The 23,659-nt window shown below is 41.9% G+C and overlaps 1 protein-coding gene across 2 annotated transcripts in view; it reads left to right on the top strand.

Annotated features, from left to right (window-relative positions):
* Window positions 1-11,692, top strand: part of LOC124554978 (elongation of very long chain fatty acids protein AAEL008004-like) — a 338,538-nt gene extending 326,846 nt beyond the window's left edge. For both annotated transcript variants that reach the window (XM_047128717.1, XM_047128716.1), the window contains exons 9-10: window positions 1,524-1,715; window positions 9,470-11,692. In XM_047128717.1, the coding sequence (XP_046984673.1) occupies window positions 1,524-1,697 (174 nt within the window). In that variant the 3' untranslated portion in view covers window positions 1,698-1,715; window positions 9,470-11,692. The remainder of the gene's footprint in view (window positions 1-1,523; window positions 1,716-9,469) is intronic.
* Window positions 11,693-23,659: the final 11,967 nt, after the last annotated feature.

The raw sequence follows: 23,659 nt of genomic DNA on the forward strand, positions 1-23,659 counted from the left end.
ACAGGGACTGATGACCTTAGTAATTTAGTCGCTTTAAACATCAAACCAGCCAATCTTGATCAAGAGTGGGAAGGTATATAGAAAACGGTGCCTCTTAATGGCGTCAAGATAAACATGGAAAACACGCTGTTCTAACGGTTGACTGTCACTGTTTGTATCTTACACGTGGAGACGATCCATGAGATCAGGAAATAGTTCAGCCAGCAAGAAATATGTCAAAAACTTTCGGAAAAACGAACCAAAGAATAAATACGTAAGTCTGGAACAAAGAGAACAACAGAATCCAATGAGCTTGTGGAGGTTACGCAGGTATACAGCGATAACATGTTGGAGAAATTCTCGCCTGCACAGCTTCAACACATTCACGTGTTCATCGATGTCGAAATAGTTCAGATAATGCACCACCCACGTAGTTCAGTGCGCCTGCGCTAAAAAGTCACCTTCCTGTACGGTATGGTTTAATCAGTTAGTGAAAAAAATATCTTTACAAGAAACCGATATCAGAGACGACACACAAGTTCTATAGTCAGTGCACTTCGTTGAAACAGTGTACAGATCAGACGCAGTCAACATTGAGTTTTCTCCCATATTACGGGCAGACTGTTATAACGACTTAGATGTTTTCGTCCTTCTCCAACATGAAAACTCACTTTTTTCTTGCAATCTCTCCTCCGTTTTTTTCTCTCTTCCCATGACTTCCCTTTTTCTTCTTCTCCTTTCGGTACTTCTTCGTTCCAATCTGCGAATTCCACTTTATTAATACCATGTCTTTCTTTCAAATCCCACCCTTTAACATAAAATTCTCGATTTTCGATCTATATTTTGATCTACCCTCCTCGTATTGACATTTCTAGTATTGTCACTTACTCGTCTGCTGGACAATCGTAACTGTGTGTGCACGCAACAGAGCAACACACGAATTACCAAGACAAAAACAATTCATTTTAGTATTACTGTCACACTTGTCTTTTATGACAATACATTATTTTATTCAATATTCCTAAGAAACGTTGGTTCCAGTTAAATTTTTACTCCTTCTGTTGAAAGGAGAATAACACTGGATACATTCATCTGTGCTTCCAAACAAGATTTCCAAGTGTCCTGAAACGCAATTTTGTTGGAAAAGCGTATCGTTCTAGAAAAAGTTTCTATAAAATTATCTAACAATTTCGGCAGGAATATCATAATCTGACAGTCGTTAGCAAATACATTCGCGAGTTTTTCGCAGTTTTTCTCGGAGTCCTGTGTATTAGAAACTAAGTGTACATAAAAACTTTGCTCTAACTTTAAAAAAAATCTCTCGCCTAGCATAGACTGCAGTATGGAATGCACACGCAAGGCTATACTAAACAGTAAATCATATGAAGCTAATGATAGTCTTTTCCTTACTAACAAATTAAATGCGAGAAGACAATAAATACCATATGAATCTAAGGTTATGGAGTGACGATCACTGAATGGACTGACCTCCAGGTTTTATTCGGTGCATTAAACAGTTTCCTTACTTCTGTTTTCTCTTACAGGCCCAGTTCACCCTTGTGTTTATACATTCAGCGCAAGTTCTTTTCATTGACTGCGGCTATCCGAAACTGATAGCTGCTTTCCTCCTTGTCCACTCTGCCATTTTCTTCGGTCTATTCTACGACTTCTACATGCAAGCGTACAAGAAGACTCAAACTGTGAAGAAAGCTGAGTGAATCAGCAGCATCTCTGAGGTGAGTGTACTGATGCAACTTCAATTTTTGTGGTTAACGATTGTGAAATATCATGAATTCAGGAAATAAGTTACAATAAGACTGTTCACCTACGTATTCCATTATCGTGAAGCTAAATGTTCACTGAAAGCGACATGTATGTATACTAACACTTTTATTGCCTCCATTAAAAAGCAGACATTTGACTCAAAACGTATCTATTTCGTCTATTTTACTGGCTTATGAATTAAACAAGCTTGAATGATACGCTTACGCAAAATATATAAGCTATCTGATCAAAAGTAACCGGACACCTATCAGTAGACATCAACAGGTGGTGCGCCTACCATTCGCCTTTATTACGGCTTGAACAACTGTGCGGGGACACTTTCAATGTAGTGTCTCAATGTATGTGGAGGAATGGCAGCCCATTCTTCGTCAAGAGCAGAAACCAGAGAAGGTACTGATGGTGTACACTGGAATCTGGCGCGATGTCGACGTTCTAATTCATCCCAAACGTATTCCACTGCGTTCAGGTCAGGGCTCTGGACAGACCAGTCCATTTGGGGAACGTTAGCTTCCATAAACCCTTGTCTTATAGATGATGTTTTGTGATGGGGTGAATTGTAATGCTGATAAAAACTATCATCCCCCCCTCTACTATGCGTAGTAAAGAAGCTTTAAAAGTGTTCATACCCTTCCAAGTTTAGCATTTGCTAAAGCGCAATATGGTACCACACTCTAATCAAGAAAACCACCTCCAGCTTATAAAACCACCTCCTCCGTACTTCAGGTTGGCACTACACATAATAACAAGTAAAGTTCTCGAGGCACTCGCCGAAATCAAAACATTCCATCGGAATGTCAGAGGGTACAGCTTGATTCGTAGCTCCAAATCATTCATTTCCAATCATCCACTCTCCGGTCACGTCGTTCCTTACACTACCTCAAGCGTCGCTTAGCATTGACCTCAGAAATACGGCATTATGAGGAACTGCTCGACAATTGTACTCCATACGCGTAGTCATTGTACTACTTGGAGTGCTGCTAGCGCTTTGGAACTCAACGAGTGATTTCTTTGGCTGATTTCATGGGGTTTTTTTTCAGCAACTCTCAACAATGCTCGATGGACCCTTTCCATCAGTACATGAGTCTGCCTGGTCTTGGTTAAACCGAGGCTGTTCCTTAGCGTTTTTGCTTCACAATCACGCCACCAGCCACCAACTATAGACTTTGGCAGCAATAGAATGGTTGAGATCTCCGCGACGCATTGTTACGTAGGTTACACCCAATGACTAGTCTACATTTGAAGTCACTGATCTCTCCTGACGGATATAATCTGTTGTTACTGCATCTCTACTGGCAGCACAATAATCCCCGCATCCATTTATGCTGGCGAGTCTGTCTCTCGTGTCATATAGGTCAATTCCACCTTACACATTGGTGTCCAGATACTTTTGATCAGGTAGTGTATACATATACATCAAGGCCTGTAGATCACTGCTCGTAAATTTAACATAGCAATACATACACAGCGTGAACCAAAATTGCCGCTCTCGGACGTCGCAGTGCTTTTCGTTGCATACGGTACAAAAATGCCTGTAACTAAATTTCACGCCACGCATATTTTCGCTAGAAAATGGGTGTCAAAGCAAAACATTTGGGCAACACTTTAATCACTTATAACGCTAGCATTTCCATTCAGTCGTCACGAACGCAGCAGCGCTGTGCACACCAGATCGCGTGCTGTTGCTTGTGCTGAACGCCATCACTGGCAGCCAATGGAACGACAGGTGACACTAGTGAGGTGACTGAAGACAACTCATAAGTAACGCGCTTCAGCTAATCATCATCCATGCGAAGGAATACGTTGAGGTTTGGGTTTCTATTTGGCAGTACTAACCCAAGACCTAGTGAGATAGATGACTGGTTTGTGACGACTATCGGTATCGCTGTATCAGGATTGCAATTTGATTTCTTGAAAATGGGTATTTGTAAAGATGAACTCCGTCAAACAGTAATGTATAATGCAAATGGGTAGATTTTAAGAACTCGTTGGGAGAGATGAGTAAAGACTGCGTCTGGGTCGAGATTGGGTGTACGCGCTATTCGCGTGTACAACTTAACCATCTGATATTCTAGATGAGAAGATTTAATTGGCGCATTAAACTATGGTGAAGTGTTTCAAGTTCGACAGAAGCAGTGGACCACGAATGCTCACTTTAACGTTCCTAACGGGGATGGATCCATGCGAGTCAACCTTGTGAAACATGTCGCGTCTAATGGGGTTCAAATGGTTCAAATGGCTCTGAGCACTATGGCACTTAACTGCTGAGGTCATCAGTCCCCTAGAACTTAGAAATACGTAAACCTAACCAACCTAAGGACATCACACACATCCATGCCCGAGGCAGGATTCGAACCTGCGACCGTAGCGGTCGCGCGGTTCCAGACTGTAGCGCCTAGAACCGTTCGGCCACTCTGGCCGGCGCGTCTAATGGGGCACCGCACTCTTATCGTATACTGAGGTGACAAAAGTCAGGGGATATTTCCTAATATCGTGTTGGACCTCCTTTTGCTCGGCGTAGTGCAGCAACTCGCCGTGGCATGGAGTCAGTTAGTCCTTGGAAGCCCCCCGCATAAATATTGAGTCATGCTGCCTCTAATACCGTCCATAATTGCGAAAGTGTTGACGGTGCAGGATTTTGTGCACAAACTGACATCTCGACTATGTCCCATAAATATTCGACGGGATTCACGTTGAGCGATGTAGGGGGACAAATCATTCGCTCGATCTGTCCAGAATGTTCTGCAAACCAATCGCGAACAGTTGTGGCCCAGTGACAAGACATCGTTGTTAGGGAGGATGAAGTCCATGAATGGCTGCAAATGGTGTCCAAATAGCCGAACATTACCAGTTCCAGTCAATGATCGGTTCAGCTTGACCAGAGGACCCAGTCCATTCCAAATAAACAGAGCCCACACCATTATGGACCTACCACCAGCTTGCACGGTGCTTTGGTGACAACTCGGGTCTATGGATTCGTGAGGTCTGCGTCACACTCGAACCCTAACATCCGCTCTCACCAACTGAAATCGGGACTCATCTGACCAGGCCACGGTTTCCCGGTCGTCTAGTGTCCAATACATACGGTCACGAGCTCAGGACGGACGCTGAAGGCGACGTAGTGCTGTCAGCAAAGGCACTTGAGTCGGTCGTCTGCTCGTCGTATGTCCTACACTGATGTCTGCAGTTATTTCACGCAGTGTTGCTTATCTGCTAGCACTGACAAATCTACACAAACGCCACTGGTCTCGGTCGTTAAGTGAAGGTCATCGGCCACTGCGTTCTCCATAGTGAGAGGTAACGCCTGAAATTTGGTATTCTCAGCACACTCTAGACACTGTGGATCTCGGAATATTGAATTCCCTAACAATTTCCGAAATGGAATGTCCCATGAGTCAAGCTCCAACTACCATTCTGCGTTCACCGTCTGCTAATTCCCATCGTGCCCGTCAATGCACTGCTCTTTTATACTTTGTGCACGCAATACTACCGGCATCTGTATATGTGCATATCGCTATCACAGGACTTTTGTCACCTCAACGAATAGCACAGAGGATAACCAAAAGAAATATGCAATGAGACGAACAGAAAGGTCACTTTTATTCGAAGACGATAATTATTCTGAAGTCACCGCGATTCATGATGGTCCCCTAGACATGATTCTTAATAAATGGACGTCAGTGCTTGCTCTGCGACGCGCTCCTATGCTAGTCACATGGTTGGTAAGGAGTTCTTGTGACATTGCGTTCCATTCCTCCACCAGCGTGGTTGATGACTGCTGTATGGTCGTTGGTGCATGTGGACGTACTATAGAACGTCTCCCAACACATACCACACGTTCTCCATGGGATTTAAGTTGGGGTAACGTGCAGGCCAATCGATTCGCCCAATACTCTCTCTTTTCAAGAGCTCCTTCGCCTGTGCTTTTCGATGCGGTACAATAACCTGTCACGGTTTGCGTACTAGGTGAATTGATCACGGAATTTGTCATCATCGTCTGTATTGTTGCTTGGATCACTTTCGCCATCTTATTTGACTGCTGTGCCCTGGGTGTAATGTCAGGCCTATTTCGTCGTTCTGTTATATACTGAAGGTACAAGGCCTTTGAGATCGAGTCTACCGTACTATCGATTTATGTCAATGCTGCTTCATCTATAATCCCGTTGTACAAGTCCTCGTAAGTTTGTTCTAGTCGTCTTGTCTTTATGAGAAACGTGCAGTGTACGACGACATTCTCGAGGATCCTCTCTCCCCACAAGTGGATTCTTCGCTTCACTGTGATTCAAGCAGTGTAAAAGCACTGGGTAAGGGCTATGTTGTCAGGAAGTGGATTACGCCTCTGCTTGGGTCGATATGTCTTATTCCTAACCGTTCGCTGATTTTGAGGAATAACGTATAAAATATCGTGCCCTTATCTCCTGCTATCCCATTCCTGTTGCCAGTTAACTGACCGCCTCCTCTTTAAGTGGCGTTTATCTCTTATATGTAACCCCGTTATGACAATTATCTTGTTCAGTCTTCCCATCTTGAGCCAATACGCCGTGACACGATACCTGATCGTGCAGTCTATAGGGTAGATTCCCGAGACCACACATAGAACATCACGTGATGTGGTCTGGAAAGTCCCGACAACCTGAACAGCGTACTTCTTTGCCTTCGCCTAACAGCAGTCCTATTAGTAACAAAGCACAGGCAGTATGCCCATGTACTGGCTGCATATCATAAGATCAACTTGGAAAGAACCTATGTCGAATCGGAGCGACACCAGACCCATATTGCAATAAGTGTCATCTGATCTATGAGATACCCTAGAAAACCGCTTCACGTTCATCGATTAAAACAAAGCGTGGCCATTAGTCCGTAAAAGATTGGCCCTTGTCACCTGCACGGCACCTCCAGAAATACCACTAGAAGATACACTACGACCAGACTGGAATCGAATCAGACTGCAAAACAGAACAGCTACGAGCCACTTACGCACTCATGACTCAACACCAGATACGCGGACATTACGGACTATTTAATTCAGCGACACTGGTTATTAATCAAGTTACCTTCCATTAGGAATGTGGATGCACTCAACGAATGTGATACGACTTTCAAAATGATGGAGCACTGCAGTCAGCCACCCTTTCCTTTCAAGTTTTATTAAAGCAAATCTAGATTTCGGCTAGTGCCTAGCCATTATCAGTGCATTATTTCATAGTTTCAATAATGTCCTAGTATGTCAGTCCCCTGTTGTTCGGGCTTCTGTCACAGTTCATTCAGTCGTGAATGAACTGCGACAGACGACTGATTGTTGTGCTCCATCGTTTTGAAACTGGTTATAAAGAATTTTTCTGCAGTTTTCTAGAAATGTCTCTTGGGGGACTTCCCGTACAAGTAACTGTATACTATTCGAGAAGAGTCAAATTGCTTTTACTCGTATGCACTGTTTCTTAAATGAAACATATCCTACAACTACAGTTTTTTGGACGCTCAATATAACACGTAATGGCCAGACATGTCATAAATATTTATGGAGAATAATAACGAGACAAAAATAAATTACCTGTCATAGGACGCAAATAGCTACAAAACTTATAATTGTGGAAATGTTAAACATAGTAATTATATTCAGTACGAGCGGCCAGTTATCATATTTTAACACGTTCGGGACTGGCCTGAGTCACTCTGTATGGAGCATCTGGACTGATTTTTTAACATTTTTTTCGAAAATCATTGCTTTGTAACTGTGAACGCAGTAATTGAGTGTGTGAATGTCAAATCCAACACCTTTCATTCGTCTAAATTTCCAAAGTGCTATCAGTTTCGGCGATATATTACGCCATCTTCAGGCCATCTGATCTACGCGTAGGAAGATTCCCACCGTTGGTCTAGTCAAAACAGGGGCCAGCATTCAAAGACGTATCCGTAGACCATCTGTGGGTAACAGTCTTTGAATGGTGGCCTCTATTTTGACTGGACCAAATGAGGGAGTCTTCCTACGCGTCGGTCAGGGGCCCTGAAGATGGCGTAATATATTGTTGAAACTGATAGTCCAATAAAATAAAAATCTGGAAATTTAGACGACCGAAAGGTGTTTGATTTGACGTTTTCTACTGAACAGCCGAGGTCCCACAAACACCTGTGATAACATGGACATACAGAAAATTGTGTATGATGTTTCATTTTAAATGATAAAACTTAGTTAATCTAATCTTAAAAATCTGATTGGAAATATTAAAATTAGGTAACGTACGAAATGTTTTAATTATCATGTTTTTATTCCGAAGACAAGCATGTACACACCTTTATTACATTTAATCTGCCTGAATATACTATGTTTTGAAGCATCCAGGTACACAGAGCTACAGCACAATTTGGACACCATCTGGATATTTCTTTTCGCACTTTTTTTGTTCCTTCTGGCTCTTATTGACAACGGCACACGCTTTGCAGATACATGTTGGGTGCGATTTTTTTGATACTCTTCCTGTCAATGTTGTTCTACGAATGTTCATTTAGACAATACAGTATTTCAAACGCTTCACTACATTATTTTATTTTATTTATTATCTACCAGAATACTCAGACATACAGAAATCTGGACCAATATCGATATCATCAGCTTTCTCATCCGAATTTTAATCGACGATTTCTTTTTCTAGGGCATCGAAAACATCGCTATCACCGAAATTCTCAATGCCAAAACTATGTAGAGCGCGAGATGTGGGCTAAAAAATATACAGGTAGCAGACGAAAGCGCGGCATCGACATCAACACAGAGCAGAAAAATACAAAACGATACTGTGGACCACAGACAATTCAGAATTCGAAAACTACGTAGTACGACTCTACAGAAACCGTTCCTTATACAGTCTACACGGCTATCAACAGAGACCAGGAGGCACAATGTTAGTTATGAATTTTTACGCACAACACAAGCAAGACTTTGGCGTCTTCAGCCTGACTGACTGCCGCTGCTCGAGTCCTACTCGGTCTGCGTCCACAGGTGGTAAATGCACAATGAGTGACAATATATTTTTCGCAAAACGTACATAGTCTTCAGATCAGATACTCACTGCGAACTCCGTGGATCTCCTAACATTTTGCGATCCGTTGGATCATGCGTCTGTGAACTCTTCTCAGCATTGCTGCATCTATACCGCTACAAGGCAACAAGGAAGTGCCCTACCAGTTCTTCCACATTCACGGGCAGAGTAGAACAGATATGGTCCTTGATGTGTCCCTACAAGAACAAATCCAAAAGACTTAGGTCAGGCGAACGCGGAGGCCATGAAACAGAACCTCCACAACCGATCCATTTCCCGGAAAAGGCTCTGCTTAACTATCGTCGCACGTTTCTTCCAAAGTAAGCGGATGTACCACGTGCACCATCATGTTGGAAACACAGCCTCTGTCTGTGAAGAATCCATAATGGTTATTCTACTGAGGTTCTTGATGTATAGCTTCTGAAACTGCTTCTTTGGTAGCTAGAGGACGGCTAGTCCGTGCACAATCTCTGTTCATTGACGGTATGGTTCACCCTGTATGTAGCATTCAGCTTGCCTACTATTTGCACCCCTAGTGAAACTGCTCTATACACATAATTGCCAGAAGATATACATAACTAGCTATTTAACTTCTTTCAGAGTTTTATGTGATGTACAGTGTATGTTTCATGGACACTTGGCAATAAAATACGTTATATCTGTTTCTGTTTCAGATCACTCTGGCTCCAAGACGGAAATTCCTAATTCACGAGTTCATTATGAAACTTCAATAGATGTGTGTATGCAAAATATTTATCATTCACATATTTCATCTCCATTTCACTCAGGCAACAAATTTACAAGTACGTAGCAGAAGCATAAAACACTTGGCAGCAGTGGCGACTGTTACAAACTTTTAACGTTACATGGGTTTCTCAAAGAAACCACAAGCTCATATGTATTTACATGAACTGTGCCTTTTGCGTCAATTGGTGCACCGTTTGTGTAGTACTTTAAAGAAGCTGTAAGCAGTGTTTTACTAAATAGTGTTCCACTTAACGGTGGTAACCACACCATAATTGTTGTCAGTTACCTGTGCTGCAGTCGAATATTCACAATCGGACAGACATAGGACTTGGGGTGAAAATCTGTGTTGAGCGTTACGAAGATGAAACGTATACATTCATGTTCTACAGGAGTTCACAAGTTTTTAAAATTCTTTTTTTATTATTTTTGGTTTGTTTTAATTGAATTTCTGTAACTAAGACAGTCACGAGCATCTAAATTTTTCTTTTTGTGAAAATAAGACTGGTTATTTTAACTGCACGAACACTTCACGCAACAGTCATTAAATTTAATTGCTGGTAATTTAACTATTTTACGATAAGTAATATAATGTAATTATTTACGATAAGTATTATGTAAAATAAGATCTCTCCTTGTGAGTAATCGTTAAAAAATATGGAAAATACAATCTGGGCCGATTCAAAAGGAGGGCAACCAAAAAACCATATCAGAACAACGTATTTTGGATATGGCAGCATCGGCTTCCATTTTGTCAAGCACAAGTACATTGTGCATAAAGAGAATGTACAGCAATGGAATTCTGAGTGAAATCGTGCCGTACTTTTTAACTGTCCACATAATCAACAGTGATTATCGTAAACAGTATTTAACGTGGAAATCTGAAATATTCACGTCCCTTGTAAAGGATACAATTCGTCACTTTATCCATTTAATGTGCATCAACTAGTTTACATGTGATTTATGTCTACAGATTGAATATGGCTTACTTTTATTTTCTGTATTTTGATGTAGGAGCTATGACTGAGTATACTATTTATCCACTTAAGTATCTGTCCAAAACACAAATACCTTCAAGTATTTAAAATAGATATTGGTCAGAATATTGAGGAAAAGAATTTAGGAATTTTTGTAATCAGATCTGCCACAGTTTGGTTTATACAGAACTATTTGAAATCAGTATTGTGTGCATTAATAAATTCTCACCTTAATAACGATTTCATTCGATTAAAGCACCTTTTCATTAAGAGCTGCTACTAGAAGATCCACTAGGTAACAGAAATATGAAGAGCGCATCCAGGAAAATATGATTTTGGCGCTATTAGGTTTCTCGCATTACGGTAAATTTCACTCACAGGACCGGTTTCATAACGCAACAGTTAAAAATTAAATACGGTGTTTGGAAACATTTGAAGTAAATTTCTGTGTGCTCAGTATGCCTTGTGACATTTACTGCCATGCTAATTACTTTAAATATTGTGATATGTAGAGTGAGATAAAAACTATGTATTTAGTGCACAGAAGAATTATGCTCCTTATATAAGACTTCAATCCAGTAGAGAACTCAATCAGCAACTCATTATAGTCTACAGGACAAACATCATTATATAATAGGCAATTCTGTACATTCATATCAGTTGAGGTCAGGCCATTTTGAAATTTAGCATGTTATTGCGAGACTTCACCGTATGGGAACACTGAAACACTGCTGCAGCTAAGTTATGCGTGGTTACTGAAACTTATTTTCAGTATGTAAATAGTCATTTAATAGAATGAGTGTTAAAAGTGTGTAATGCCAAAGATGAACAACAAATGTTATGTTCTTTCTGGCACAAAAAAAGGATGTAAGTGGTTCATGGTGCTAGAACTGGCTAAAATAATATTATCATTGTACAATATGTGCAATATCCTTCTGGTATCAGGCATGTTGATGCCTTATAATCATTTAAAGTGATATTAATATCAGTATTTGTACATAAATTACAGAAGGAGCAGTCACTTCATCACTTAAATTTGATGAACCATTGCATTTTTGTTGAATACATGTATTAAAACTGGCTAATCAGTGTGTGCTAAATATATATTATGTATTTTTTATTTATGAATCGAAGTATTTGTATATAACAATTGTAATATCTCGAAAATATTATAAACAAACCTCATAAAATTTTGTATTAAAATTATTATAAAAAACGAATATCTATTACTCCTGACCATCAAAGTATATTCTAAATCGTAAGCGCCGTTTAAGAAACTGTGGAGGTCTTTGTCGGTATAAAAACGAAGCAATGTGTCGGTAGTCACTAAAGTGGTTCGATGAACACTCTCGCAGGCACTAAGTGTGAATTGCACAGTAGTCACATAGATGTTGTACAAGCTTTTTCGCTGTTAATTTAAACATGCGACTTTATGATGCACATTACAAACGAATTTCAAAATTTTTCATTACTATAACACATCTTAAAGCTACTTTCATTTCCTTCGCTTCTACTGTCATCTCTATTGCTCATTCGTATACGTCCTGTGTTACATCTTTTCCTTACGAAATCTAATTACATTACTTGCACTACACTCAGACTCACGGAACAAAGCAGAAAAAAACGCATGCTGGCTTCTCTGCAGACAAAGTAGGCACTTTTCCTTACCGTAAAACTGGGAAACATTGTGGTTTAGGTATAATTTTGTGACAACAGCTCGCTCAAGCTTTTGTTCTTAAATATCATAGCTCCAGTTAACCTTCAACTTACAGCCTGCTGCAGCGTGTTACTGCATTCTGTTGTCATTAGTGAGGGATGCTACAAGTGCCTGCATTACACTTGAAATGGTCACAAAGCCACTTTGATTGCAGATGAAAAAACATGTTTGTAGATTTCTTGGAAACTTTCTGCTAGTGTGGATAAATTTGAAGACTTGATTACCTGAAGGTAAGTTGATATATTTAAGCTATACTCGTATGTGCAGACCATTCGGTATAAGCGATCAGTTTTACAAAAAAATTCTTTAGCCATTAGAAAGAGAAAAAAATTATTTCTGTGGGTTATAGGGGTAAGTTTGTGACGGCACACATACCAACAGAAACAAGTGTGACAACTAAAACTGTAGAAAACAATTGCCATTAATGAAGTTAGGGACATCTGTTAATGGCTTAGAAAAGGGCAGTAAAAGGGAGTCCTTATTTCGTATAATAACTTTGTTTCTGATAAGACACACTTGCTGAGAAGACGATATTAAATGCTTCATGATTTTTCTCATACCACTGAACTTTTAAATAACTGAACTAGTTACCTTGCTTAGAGGATATTATGTTACATGTACGTTTTGAGACCTGTTTTTTGTCACACGGTTCCACTAAACAGATACTTAAATAAGTGTGTAAAAGTTTCGTTTGATTACCTTCCTTAGTGCAGTTTAGTTTTTTTACTATTGTATTTTTGAATCAGGAAAGGCATATAATTACTTGGATTATAAGAAATTTATAAAAATAAATCTCACCGAACTGGCAAACTTCATTTCGATCAAAATTAAAGGATAAAGACTATAAAATTCCATATACAGACATCAAAAAAGTTTTGCATCACTCGGTTCTGAGAGTTCCGGAACCTGTACAGAAAATTAGAGGAGAGATCAACATAAACATCATTTCCGCCCTTTTTATTGCTCATGAAAACCACACATTGCCTGTTGTACCACCATACAGCGAGACGTTCAGACGTGGTGGTCGAGAATGCTGAACACACCGGTACCTCTAATACCCAGTAGCACGTCCTTCTGCATTAATGCATGCCTGTATTCGACGTCGCATACTATCCACAAGTTCATCAAGGCATTGTTGGTCCAAATTGTCCCAATCCTTAACGGCGATTCGGCGTCGATCCCTCAGAGTGATTGGTGGATCACGTTGTCCATAAACAGCCCTTTTCAATCTATCCTAGGCATGGTCGATAGGGTTCATGTCTGCAGAACATGCTGGCCACTCTAGTCGAGCGACGTCGTTATCCTGAAAGAAGTCATTCACAAGATGAGCACGATGGGGGCGCGAATATGCTGCCGATATCGTTGCACTATCGGTCGGAGGATGGCATTCACATATCGTACAGCCGTTACGGCGCTTTCCATGACCACCAGCAGCTTACGTCTTCCCCGCATAACTCCATCCCAAAACAGCAGGGAACCTCCACCTTGCTGCACTCGCTGGACAGTGTATCTAAGGCGTTCAGTCCGACCGTGTTGCCTCCAAACACGTCCTCGACGATTGTCTGGTTGAAGGCACATGCGACACTCATCGGTGAAGAGAACGTGATGCCAATACTGAGCGGTCCATTCAGCAAGTTGTTGGGCCCATCTGTACCGCGCTGCATGGTGTCGTGGTAGCAAAGATGAACCTCGCCATGGACGTCGGGAGTGAAGTTCCGCATCATGCAGCCTATTGCGCACAGTGTGAGTCGTAATACGACGTCCTGTGGCTACACGAAAAGCATTATTCAACATGGTGGCTTTGCTGTGAGGGTTCCATAATCCGAAAGTAGCGGTCATCCAATGCAGTAGTATCCCTTGGGCGGCCTGAGCGAGGCATGTCATCGGCAGTTCCTGTCTCTCTGTACCTCCTCCATGTCCGAACAACATCGCTTTGATTCACTCCGAGACGCCTGGACACTTCCCTTGTTGATAGCCCTTCCTGGCACAAAGTAACAATGCGGACGCGATCGAACACCAGTATTGATCGTCTAGGCGTGGTTGAACTACAGACAACACGAGCCGTGTACCTTCTTCCTAGTGAAATGACTGGAAATGATCGGCTGTCGGACCCCCTCCGTCTTATGGGCGCTGCTCATGCATGGTTGTTTACATCTTTGGGCGGGTTTAGTGACATCTCTGAACAGTCAAAGGGACTGTTTCTGTGATACAATATCCACAATCAACGTCTATCTTCAGGAGTTCTGGGAACGAGGGTGATGCAAAACTTTTTTCGACGTATGTATGTTCTAGGCGTACAAGTACAGGAACTTCTCCCTTAGTTGCATTTCAATATCTGATATCAGTAGAACTATTTTATTGAGGAAAGCTTCCTTCTCCTGTACTTATCTCCTTCTCCAATCTTCCTTTCTTAGGTCATTCTGTGTAATTTTACTTATTAGATAGAATAATTCTTCTACAGCTGTTTAGTTCCCAGTTTTGGTGTTAAGCAAACTTAAACAATCCTGATTTAATGTCCGTAAACATACGTAAAGACGCATTACCGTTTGACTACACTATCGGCGATCGGTCACTGGTACCAGCTGTAACTATTAGGTGTCTGGAAAGTTTCGTTGAGAGTGATTAAGATGAATCGACCACACACACTATCTGATCAAAAGTATCCGGACACCTATTACTGGACATCAAAATGAGGTGCGTCCACCTTTCGTCCTTATGACAGCTTTGGCTCTGTTGGGGACACTTTCAATGTGGTATCTCAATCTCCGTGGAGGAATGGCAGTCCAACCTTCCTCAAGAACAGAAACCAGAGAAGGTACTGATGTTAGACGCCAAGTCTAGAAGGAAGCCGACGTTCTGACTCCTCCCAAAGATGTTCGATTGGGTTCCGAGCGCGACCCTGGCCAGGCCAGTTCATTTCAGGAATGTTATTGTCCGCAGACAATTGCCTCATAGATGCTGATTTACGAGGCGTGTTTATTAAGTAAGTACCGTTTTGAAATTTAAAAAAAAGACGTGCTAAGATATCTCAATAATTTTATTTTTACATGAAAGCCTGTACCTTAATCTAGTTTTCTACATAATTTCTGTCAATATTGAGGCACTTGTCATAACGTTGTACCAGTTTTTGAATACCCTCCTCATATAAGTCTGCCGCCTGACTTGTTAACCTCTGCATCACCACTTTTTTGACTTCGTCATGAAGACGCTGACCGCCCAGGTGTTTCTTCAAGTGCAGGAATAGATGGTAGTCACTAGGCGCAAGATCGGGGTTGTACGGAGGATGATCTGTAGTTTCCCATCGAAAAGATGTGATGAGATCTTTGGTCTGATTCCCCACATGCGGACGGACATTGTCTTGCAGCAAAACGATGCCCTTGCTCAACTTGCCACGTCTTTTGTTCTGAATTGAACGGCGCAGATAGTGCAATGTCTTACAATAAGCTGCTGCATTGATTGTCTCATTACGAGGCAGAAATTCCACAAGCAGTACTCCTTTTCTGTCCCAAAAAACTTTGCACATGATTTTCCGGGCAGAAATTGTTTGCTTAAACTTCACTTTTCTGGATGAATCTGAATGCCGCCATTCGATGGGCTGTTGCTTTGATTCTGGTGTGACGTAGGCCTCCCATGTTTCATCCTGAAGAAACACCTGGGCAGTCAGCCTCTTCAAGACGATGACGAAGTCAAAACAGTGGTGATGCAATGGTTAACAAGTCAGGCGGCAGACTTCTATGAGGAGGGTATTCAAAAACTGGTACAACGTTATGACAAGTGCCTTAATATTGACGGAAATTATGTAGAAAAGTAGATTAAGGTACAGGCTTCCATGTAAAAATAAAATTATTTAGATATCTTAGCACGTATTTTTTTAATTTCAAAACGATACTTACTTAAAAAAACACGCCTCGTATGACAGTGAGCATTGTCGAACCGATTCAATCATCGTCTCCTAGCTTCCTCCACCGTAACCAGTACATAATGCTGCAAAATATATTCATATTCTTCCGCGTTTAGTTTTTCTTTTTTTTTAAGGTAATCACACCCTGGCTATGAAATACACCTCCATATCGAAACACCACCACCTCTGTACTTCACTGTTGGCACTACACATGATGGCAGGTAACATTCTCCGTGCTTTCGCCAAACCCAGTCCCTTACACCGAACTGAAATCCCTCGTTTCAGGTCATCCATTGTTCAGTGGCGTCGCTTTTTACATCACCTCGAGAGTTGTTTAGCATTGTCTTAGAAATGTGTGATTTATGAGTATCTGCTCGACCTTTGTACCCCAATCTTTTTAACTCCCTACGCACAATCATTGTGCTAGCAAGACTACTGGTAGCACTTAAGAAATCGTGAGTCATTCCTTCCACTGATTTCATGCGATTTTTTACAGCTACCTTCCCCAGTGCCCGACGGCCACTGTGTTATCAGTGCATGTGAGATGCCTAGTCTTGGTTTAGCTTTGGTTATTCCTTCGCGTTTCCATTTCACCGTCATGTCACCAGGAGTCGACTTGGGCAACTCTAGAATGGCTGAAATGTCACTGCTGGATCTGTTATTCATGTAAAAAAAAAGTGTGTGAAACAGTATGGGACTTAACTGCTAAGGTCATCAGTCCCTAAGCTTACACGCTACTTAACCTAAATTATCCTAGGGACAAACACACATACCCATGCCCGAGGGAGGACTCGAACCTCCGCCTGGACCAGCCGCACAGTCCATGACTGCAGCGCCTCAGATCGCTCGGCTAATCCTGCGCGGCTATTCATGTAAAGTCTACGTTCAAAGTCACTGAGCTCTCCTAATCGACCAATTCCCCTGTTACTGCTCATCTGCTGACAACACAATACATTCAGCCCCTTTTTTCACTGGCGGGTCCACATTTCGTGGTTCAAATGGCTCTGAGCAGTATGGGACTTAACTTCTGAGGTCATCAGTCCCATAGAACTTAGAACTACTTAAACCTAACTAGCCTAAGGACATCACACACATCCATGCCCGAGGCAGGATTCGAACCTGCGACCGTAGCGGTCGCGCGGTTCCAGACTGAAGCGCCTAGAACCGCTCGGCCCCACAATTCATGGCATCTAGTGGTCATTTATGTATACTTTTATCAGATAGTGTAGGTCCTGCGGTGGTTCAAATGGTTCAAATGGCTCTGAGCACTATGGGACTCAACTGCTGAGGTCATTAGTCCCCTAGAACTTAGAACTAGTTAAACCTAACTAACCTAAGGACATCACAAACATCCATGCCCGAGGCAGGATTCGAACCTGCGACCGTAGCGGTCTTGCGGTTCCAGACTGCAGCGCCTTTAACCGCACGGCCACTTCGGCCGGCCCTGCGGTGGCCACAACGAGATAATTGTATGATTTACACTATACGCCTAACAACTCTTTTCACGAGCCGGCCGGGGTGGCCGAGCGGTTCTAGGCGCTACAGTCTGGAACCGCGAGACAGCTACGGTCGCAGGTTCGAATCCTGCCTCGGGCATGGATGTGTGTGATGTCTTTAGGCTAGTTAGGTTTAAGTAGTTCTAAGTTCTAGGGGACTCATGACCTCAGAAGTTAAGTACCATAGTGCTCAGAGCCATTTAAACCATCTCTTCACGGGTGATGGTTCAAATGGCTCTGACCACTATGGGTTTTAACTTCTTAGGTCATCAGTCCCCTAGAACTTAGAACTACTTAAACCTAACTAACCTAAGGACATCACACACATCCATGCCCGTGGCAGGATTCGAACCTGCGACCGTAGCGGTCGCGCGGTTCCAGACTGTAGCGCATAGAACCGCTCGGTCACTCCGGCCGGCTCCACGGGTAATAAAAGAGCCATATTCACCTCAAAATCTATAATAATAAAGGTTCCATTCTCTTCGCACAGTGCTATTCAGTCTAATCTGGGGTACTTTAACCCAATTAGACACTCACATAGTTTTCAGGTTCAACAAAGAATTGAACAGTCTTAAACAAAATTATCTACCCGGATCGCACGTTATATCTTCATATAGATAGCGTTTTTCGGCATCATAAAGACATCATGATTGCAGACCTTTATAAAGGCTTCCTGTCTTCAACTGAAAAATCTTTATTCTGTAAGTAATGTTCCTGTATCACTACTTAAAACATTTGTTATTACGAGAGCAGTTTCGGAAGATATCAATTTTCAAGTACGTCTACGTTGTCCTGAAAAATGTACGCAACATCTGGTGTGCCGATCTGGTGACTACTCTCGTTATATTTCTCGTAAAATTCTAAAGTATCGATCTCATGTCGATTTTGTGCTGTTTTATAGTGTGGCGTAATATTTTGATATAATATTGTAATATTTCCTTCAATTTTTGATAGTTCACACCATAGACCTTTATTTTAGCTATATACAACTTCAAGCTACATGCCGAGAATGGGACGACTGCAATTCAGTAATTTTTAAGGCCCTAGAATGCTCACCACAATTGTACTAAATGTCCTTTTAGTTACCCCGTCTGAGGTTCGAGTCCTCCCTTGGGCATGGGTGTGTGTGTGCTGTCCTTAGTGTAAGTTAGTTTAAGTTTGATTAAGTAGTGTGTAAGCCTAGGGACCGATGACCTTAGCAGTTTGGTCCTATATAACTTACCACAAATTGTCCTTTTAGGTTGCATAATTTTGACCAGGCTGGCAGTAAACACTGCATGCCAGTAGGGAGGCACATGCGAATTGTAATCTGCATCAAGAATTACAACTGGTAGAAACCCAGCGTTTGAGTCAACGGGCAGTCACCTAACACTCGCAACAGGTAACACAATACGGCCAAAACACACTCTACTGAGTTATATCAGTGTCTCATAACAACGTGCTTTTACTATAACAACTAACAAATATTCTCATTGACTGCAGGTCATCGGTTTTAAAATCCTCGAGGATTAATATGGTTTAAAGTGCAACCAATTCCATATATCACATTTTTACAGTTGCGGGATGTAAGTTGGTAAAAAAATTCATCTTCTTTTTCCTATGAAAGCAGATAGCACCCGGGAGTGATAATGTAAGTTAGAATGTTTTATATCAACGGAACTTTTCCTGAAGTATCGCCACATCCTATATCTCCCCACATTTCTGTTGTAGTGATAATTTAATACACCTGTAACTCCCTTCAATAGGTCATATAAGCTCGGAACGCAGCCCGAACCTAGCAATAGTATTTCTCTACGTGCGCCAGAGAAAGTTGCCCTATTCAAAACAGCCCTTCTGTACTGTTCTTAAGAGAATGTTGCATTACTGTCCGTATCCTGTCGATCGTTTTATACACTGGTTTCTTGTACATGACCTGATGTTCATAGCTCTTTTCACAAGCTAGTTTCGTAATAAATTAAGCTCAGACATGGATCTCTAGAAAAATCTGTCCCGCTTTTACCGTGTTGCTGCTGTGTGTGTTGAATGTGTGTGAACTACAATGGTAACATAGACGACACATCACGGTTACTGCTCTGATGGAAAATAACGTGTTCTATGAAAAGGCTATTACAGGTTGCTAGCAGGCCTGATGTTGACATCATCTTCGACAATAATAATCAAAATAACTAAGAAACGCAGTTCAGTGTAAGTCAGTAAATCATACCGACAATTTAATGAAATAAATGGTACTATACAAGCCTATTCGTAATCTTTATGTTTTGTCTGTATTTCACAGATACATAGCCTAATTATGCGGCAATATGTCCTATTTGCTGATTCGAGTCATGCTGCTTCGGGACGGTAGGTCCGCTACTGTATAGTATTGAGGAAATTTGGTAAATTTTATTTTCTTTGTTTTATTTGCATGAAGATACAATTTACTGCAGCAGTGATGACCGTTTTAGGATTGACGCGCCCATTCTCAAACTACACACTTTGTTATTAACCGTAACTAGTCACACAACATGGTGCCAAAAGCATGCTTTTGTAAGGAAAGTCAAATTGTGAGCAACAAATACTTTCATCGATGAGACAGCTTGTGTGTCTGCTGTTAAATCTGAATAACACAACCAGGTGTCACAGTAAACACATAAGCTGCCTTATCGATAAGAGTATTTGTGGATCACAATTTGACTTTCTTGTAAAAAAGCTGTTCGTGCCTTTTGACACCACGTTGTATGACTAGTTACGGTTTACAACATTGTGTGTGGTTTGACACTGGACCTGTCAGTCCGAAACCGGTAGCCACTGCAGCAATAAATTGTATATTCATGCAACTGAGACGGACAAAATAAAAACTTACCAAATTTTCATCAACATGCCCTATATTTGCTATTGAGTCTATCGTTTAACGTAAGTCTGATGTCAAAAATGAATAACGCCTGAAGTGGTAACAATGACACCGTTAAGAGAAAAAACCAAATGTTATATTTTTATGTGAGAGGAACAGAAAATAACAAGTTTTGCAGGTAAGTAGCTTTAAACAGTAGAAGCAATGGGAGAGAGGGAAGTGATATCAGAGGGCAAAATAAAACAATGTGGAAAAGCGGTGAAATGCAAATAATGAATACAGAACCAAAAGAAAGATGGGGTTAATAAAAGAAGGAATGGAAAAATGAAAAAAAAGTATTGGAAGAAGAAATGATGATTTAGTTCACTTCTGTACAAAGGGAGATATCCATTAATTTAAGTTTGAGAGAAAAGTTACTAGGATAACAAAAGAAAATTTTTCAACTTTACGTTAAATGTAACCCGGTGCTGCATATCGGGTGGATCACATGGTTCCAGAGGCCGATGGCAGCAGTAGAAAAGGAGCTTCGAAAGGTTTTCATTTTATGAATGAATAAAGGAAGGATACAAGGTAAGTCCGTTTTTTTATTACGATTATGATGGGATTTGAGGTATCTTACACGCGAGGTCAAGGAGTATTGAGTGTGCACAAGAGCAATTCGATGGGGCCGAAACAGCATGTGATAGTCACGTTACTCGTCTTGCTGGCTATCAAAAGCACACATGCATTCATAGTTAGCTTGTGCAACCATACAGCGTTTTCAGTCCTTGCATTGATTTGTATCACAACAGTGTAGGTTCAGCAGAAAGAGAGTTTACACAGATTTAGATTTTGCATCTCATGGCAGCATGCATAAAAATTCTTAATGTGCTTCGAGACTAGTACATGTCTTCCTGAAGATGGTCGCAGTGTTCTCTGGTCAGGAGAGGTGTCCAAAGTGACACTCAGATTCTTCACGGTTATTAATGTGGTACTCTGGTGCCATCACGAAGAATAGGAGGAAATGGTTCTTAGAATTCAGGACTGATAAGCTCTAGATGACATATTAAAATTATTTGGATATTTTCGCCTTCAGTTTCTCGGCTACGTTTTGAGCTCTTGTGAACTCTCCGACACTCTTGTGTTTTACCGCAATGAAGCATATATGTAAGAGAATGTGAAACTCGATATTTTCGGAAATGGTTCCCCTCCCGACCCAATATTATTCTCGTCAGCACGTAGAAATACACTACTGGCCATTAAAATTGATACACCACGAAGATGACGTGCTACAGACGCGTAATTTAACCGACAAGAAGGAGATGCTGTGATATGCAAATGATTAGCTTTTCAGAGCATTCACACAAGGTGGGCTCCGGTGGCGACACCTACACCGTGCTGACATGAAGAAAGTTTCCAACCGATTTCTCATACACAAACAGCAGTTGACCGGCGGAAGGTCGGATTGTAGCCTATCGCGATTGCGGTTTATCGTATCGCGACATTGCTGCTCGCGTTGGTCGAGATCCAATGACTGTTTGCAGAATATGGAATCGGTGGGTTCAGGAGGGTAATACGGAACGCCGTGCTGGATCCCAATGGCCTCGTATCATTAGCAGTCGAGATGACAGGCATCTTATCCACATGGCTGTAACGCATCGTGCAGCCACGTCTCGATCCCTGAGTTAACAGATGGGGACGTTTGCAAGAGAACAACCATCTGCACGAACAGTTCAAAAATGGTTCAAATGGCTCTGAGCACTATGGGACTTAACATCTACGGTCATCAGTCCCCTAGAACTTATAACTACTTAAACCGAACTAACCTAAGGACATCACACAACACCCAGCCATCACGTGGCAGAGAAAATCCCTGACCCCGCCGGGAATCGAACCCGGGAACCCGGGCGTGGGAAGCGAGAACGCTACCGCACGACCACGAGATGCGGGCACGAACAGTTCGACGACGTTTGCAACAGCATGGACTATCAGCTCGGAGACCATGGCTGCGGTTACCTTTGACGCTGCATCACAGACAGGAGCGCCTGCGATGGTGTACTTAACGACGAACCTGGGTGCACGAATGGCAAAACGTCATTTTTTCGAATGAATCCAGGTTCTGTTTACAGCATCATGATGGTCGCATCTGTGTTTGGTGACATCGCGGTGAACGCAATTGGAAGCATGTATTTGTCATCGCCATACTGGCGTATCTCCCGGCGTGATGGTATGGGGTGCCATTGGTTACACGTTTAGGTCATCTCTTGTTCGCATTGACGACACTTTGAACAGTGGACGTTACATTTAAGATGTGTTGCGACCCGTAGCTCTACCCTTTATTCGATCCCTGCGAAACCCTACATCTCAGCAGGATAATGCACGACCGCATGTTGCAGGTCCTGTACGGGCCTTTCTGGAAACAGAAAATGTTCGACTGCTGCCCTGGCCAGCACATTCTCCAGATCTCTCACCAACTGAAAACGTCTGGTCAATGGTGGCCGAGCAGCTGCCTCGTCACAATACGCCGGTCACTACTCTTGATGAACTGTGGTATCGTGTTGAAGCTGCATGGGCAGCTGTACCTGTACACGCCATCCAAGCTCTGTTTGACTCAATGCCCATGCGTATCAAGACCGTTATTACGGCCAGAGGTGGTTGTTCTGGGTACTGATTTCTCAGGATCTATGCACTCAAACTGCGTGAAAATGTAATCACATGTCAGTTCTAGTATAATATATTTGTCTAATGAATACCCGTTTATCATCTGCATTTCCTCTTGGTGTAGCAATTTTAATGGCCAGTAGTGTATTTTTTGTCGCGGAGGAGAATACGCTGATGAGCCAAAATACACTCCAAGGCAAAAAAAATAACGACACCACACGAAAGAATTATCTCCAGAGGGGTCTCCGACCTGGAATCTCATTGACTGGAGTAGAATTGACTTCAGTGATAAGTCCCGCTTCCAACTGAGCTACTATGACCAGCGAAGACATGTCTGTAGATGCCCCCCCCCCCCCAAGTAGTGGGATACAAGCCTGACTGTCGTCCACCGTAAGACCCAACAACCAGGAGTGATGGTCTTGGGTATCATTTCGTTCCATAGCAGGGCCCCTTTGGTTGTTATCCGCGGCACTCTCTCAGCACAGCGATACGTCGACGATATTCCACGCCTCGTTTTGTTGCTCGCCATATCCTGTGTTTAAGTTTCAGCAAAATAATG

The sequence above is a fragment of the Schistocerca americana genome, chromosome X, assembly GCF_021461395.2.
Source record: "Schistocerca americana isolate TAMUIC-IGC-003095 chromosome X, iqSchAmer2.1, whole genome shotgun sequence".
Lineage (NCBI taxonomy): Eukaryota > Metazoa > Arthropoda > Insecta > Orthoptera > Acrididae > Schistocerca > Schistocerca americana.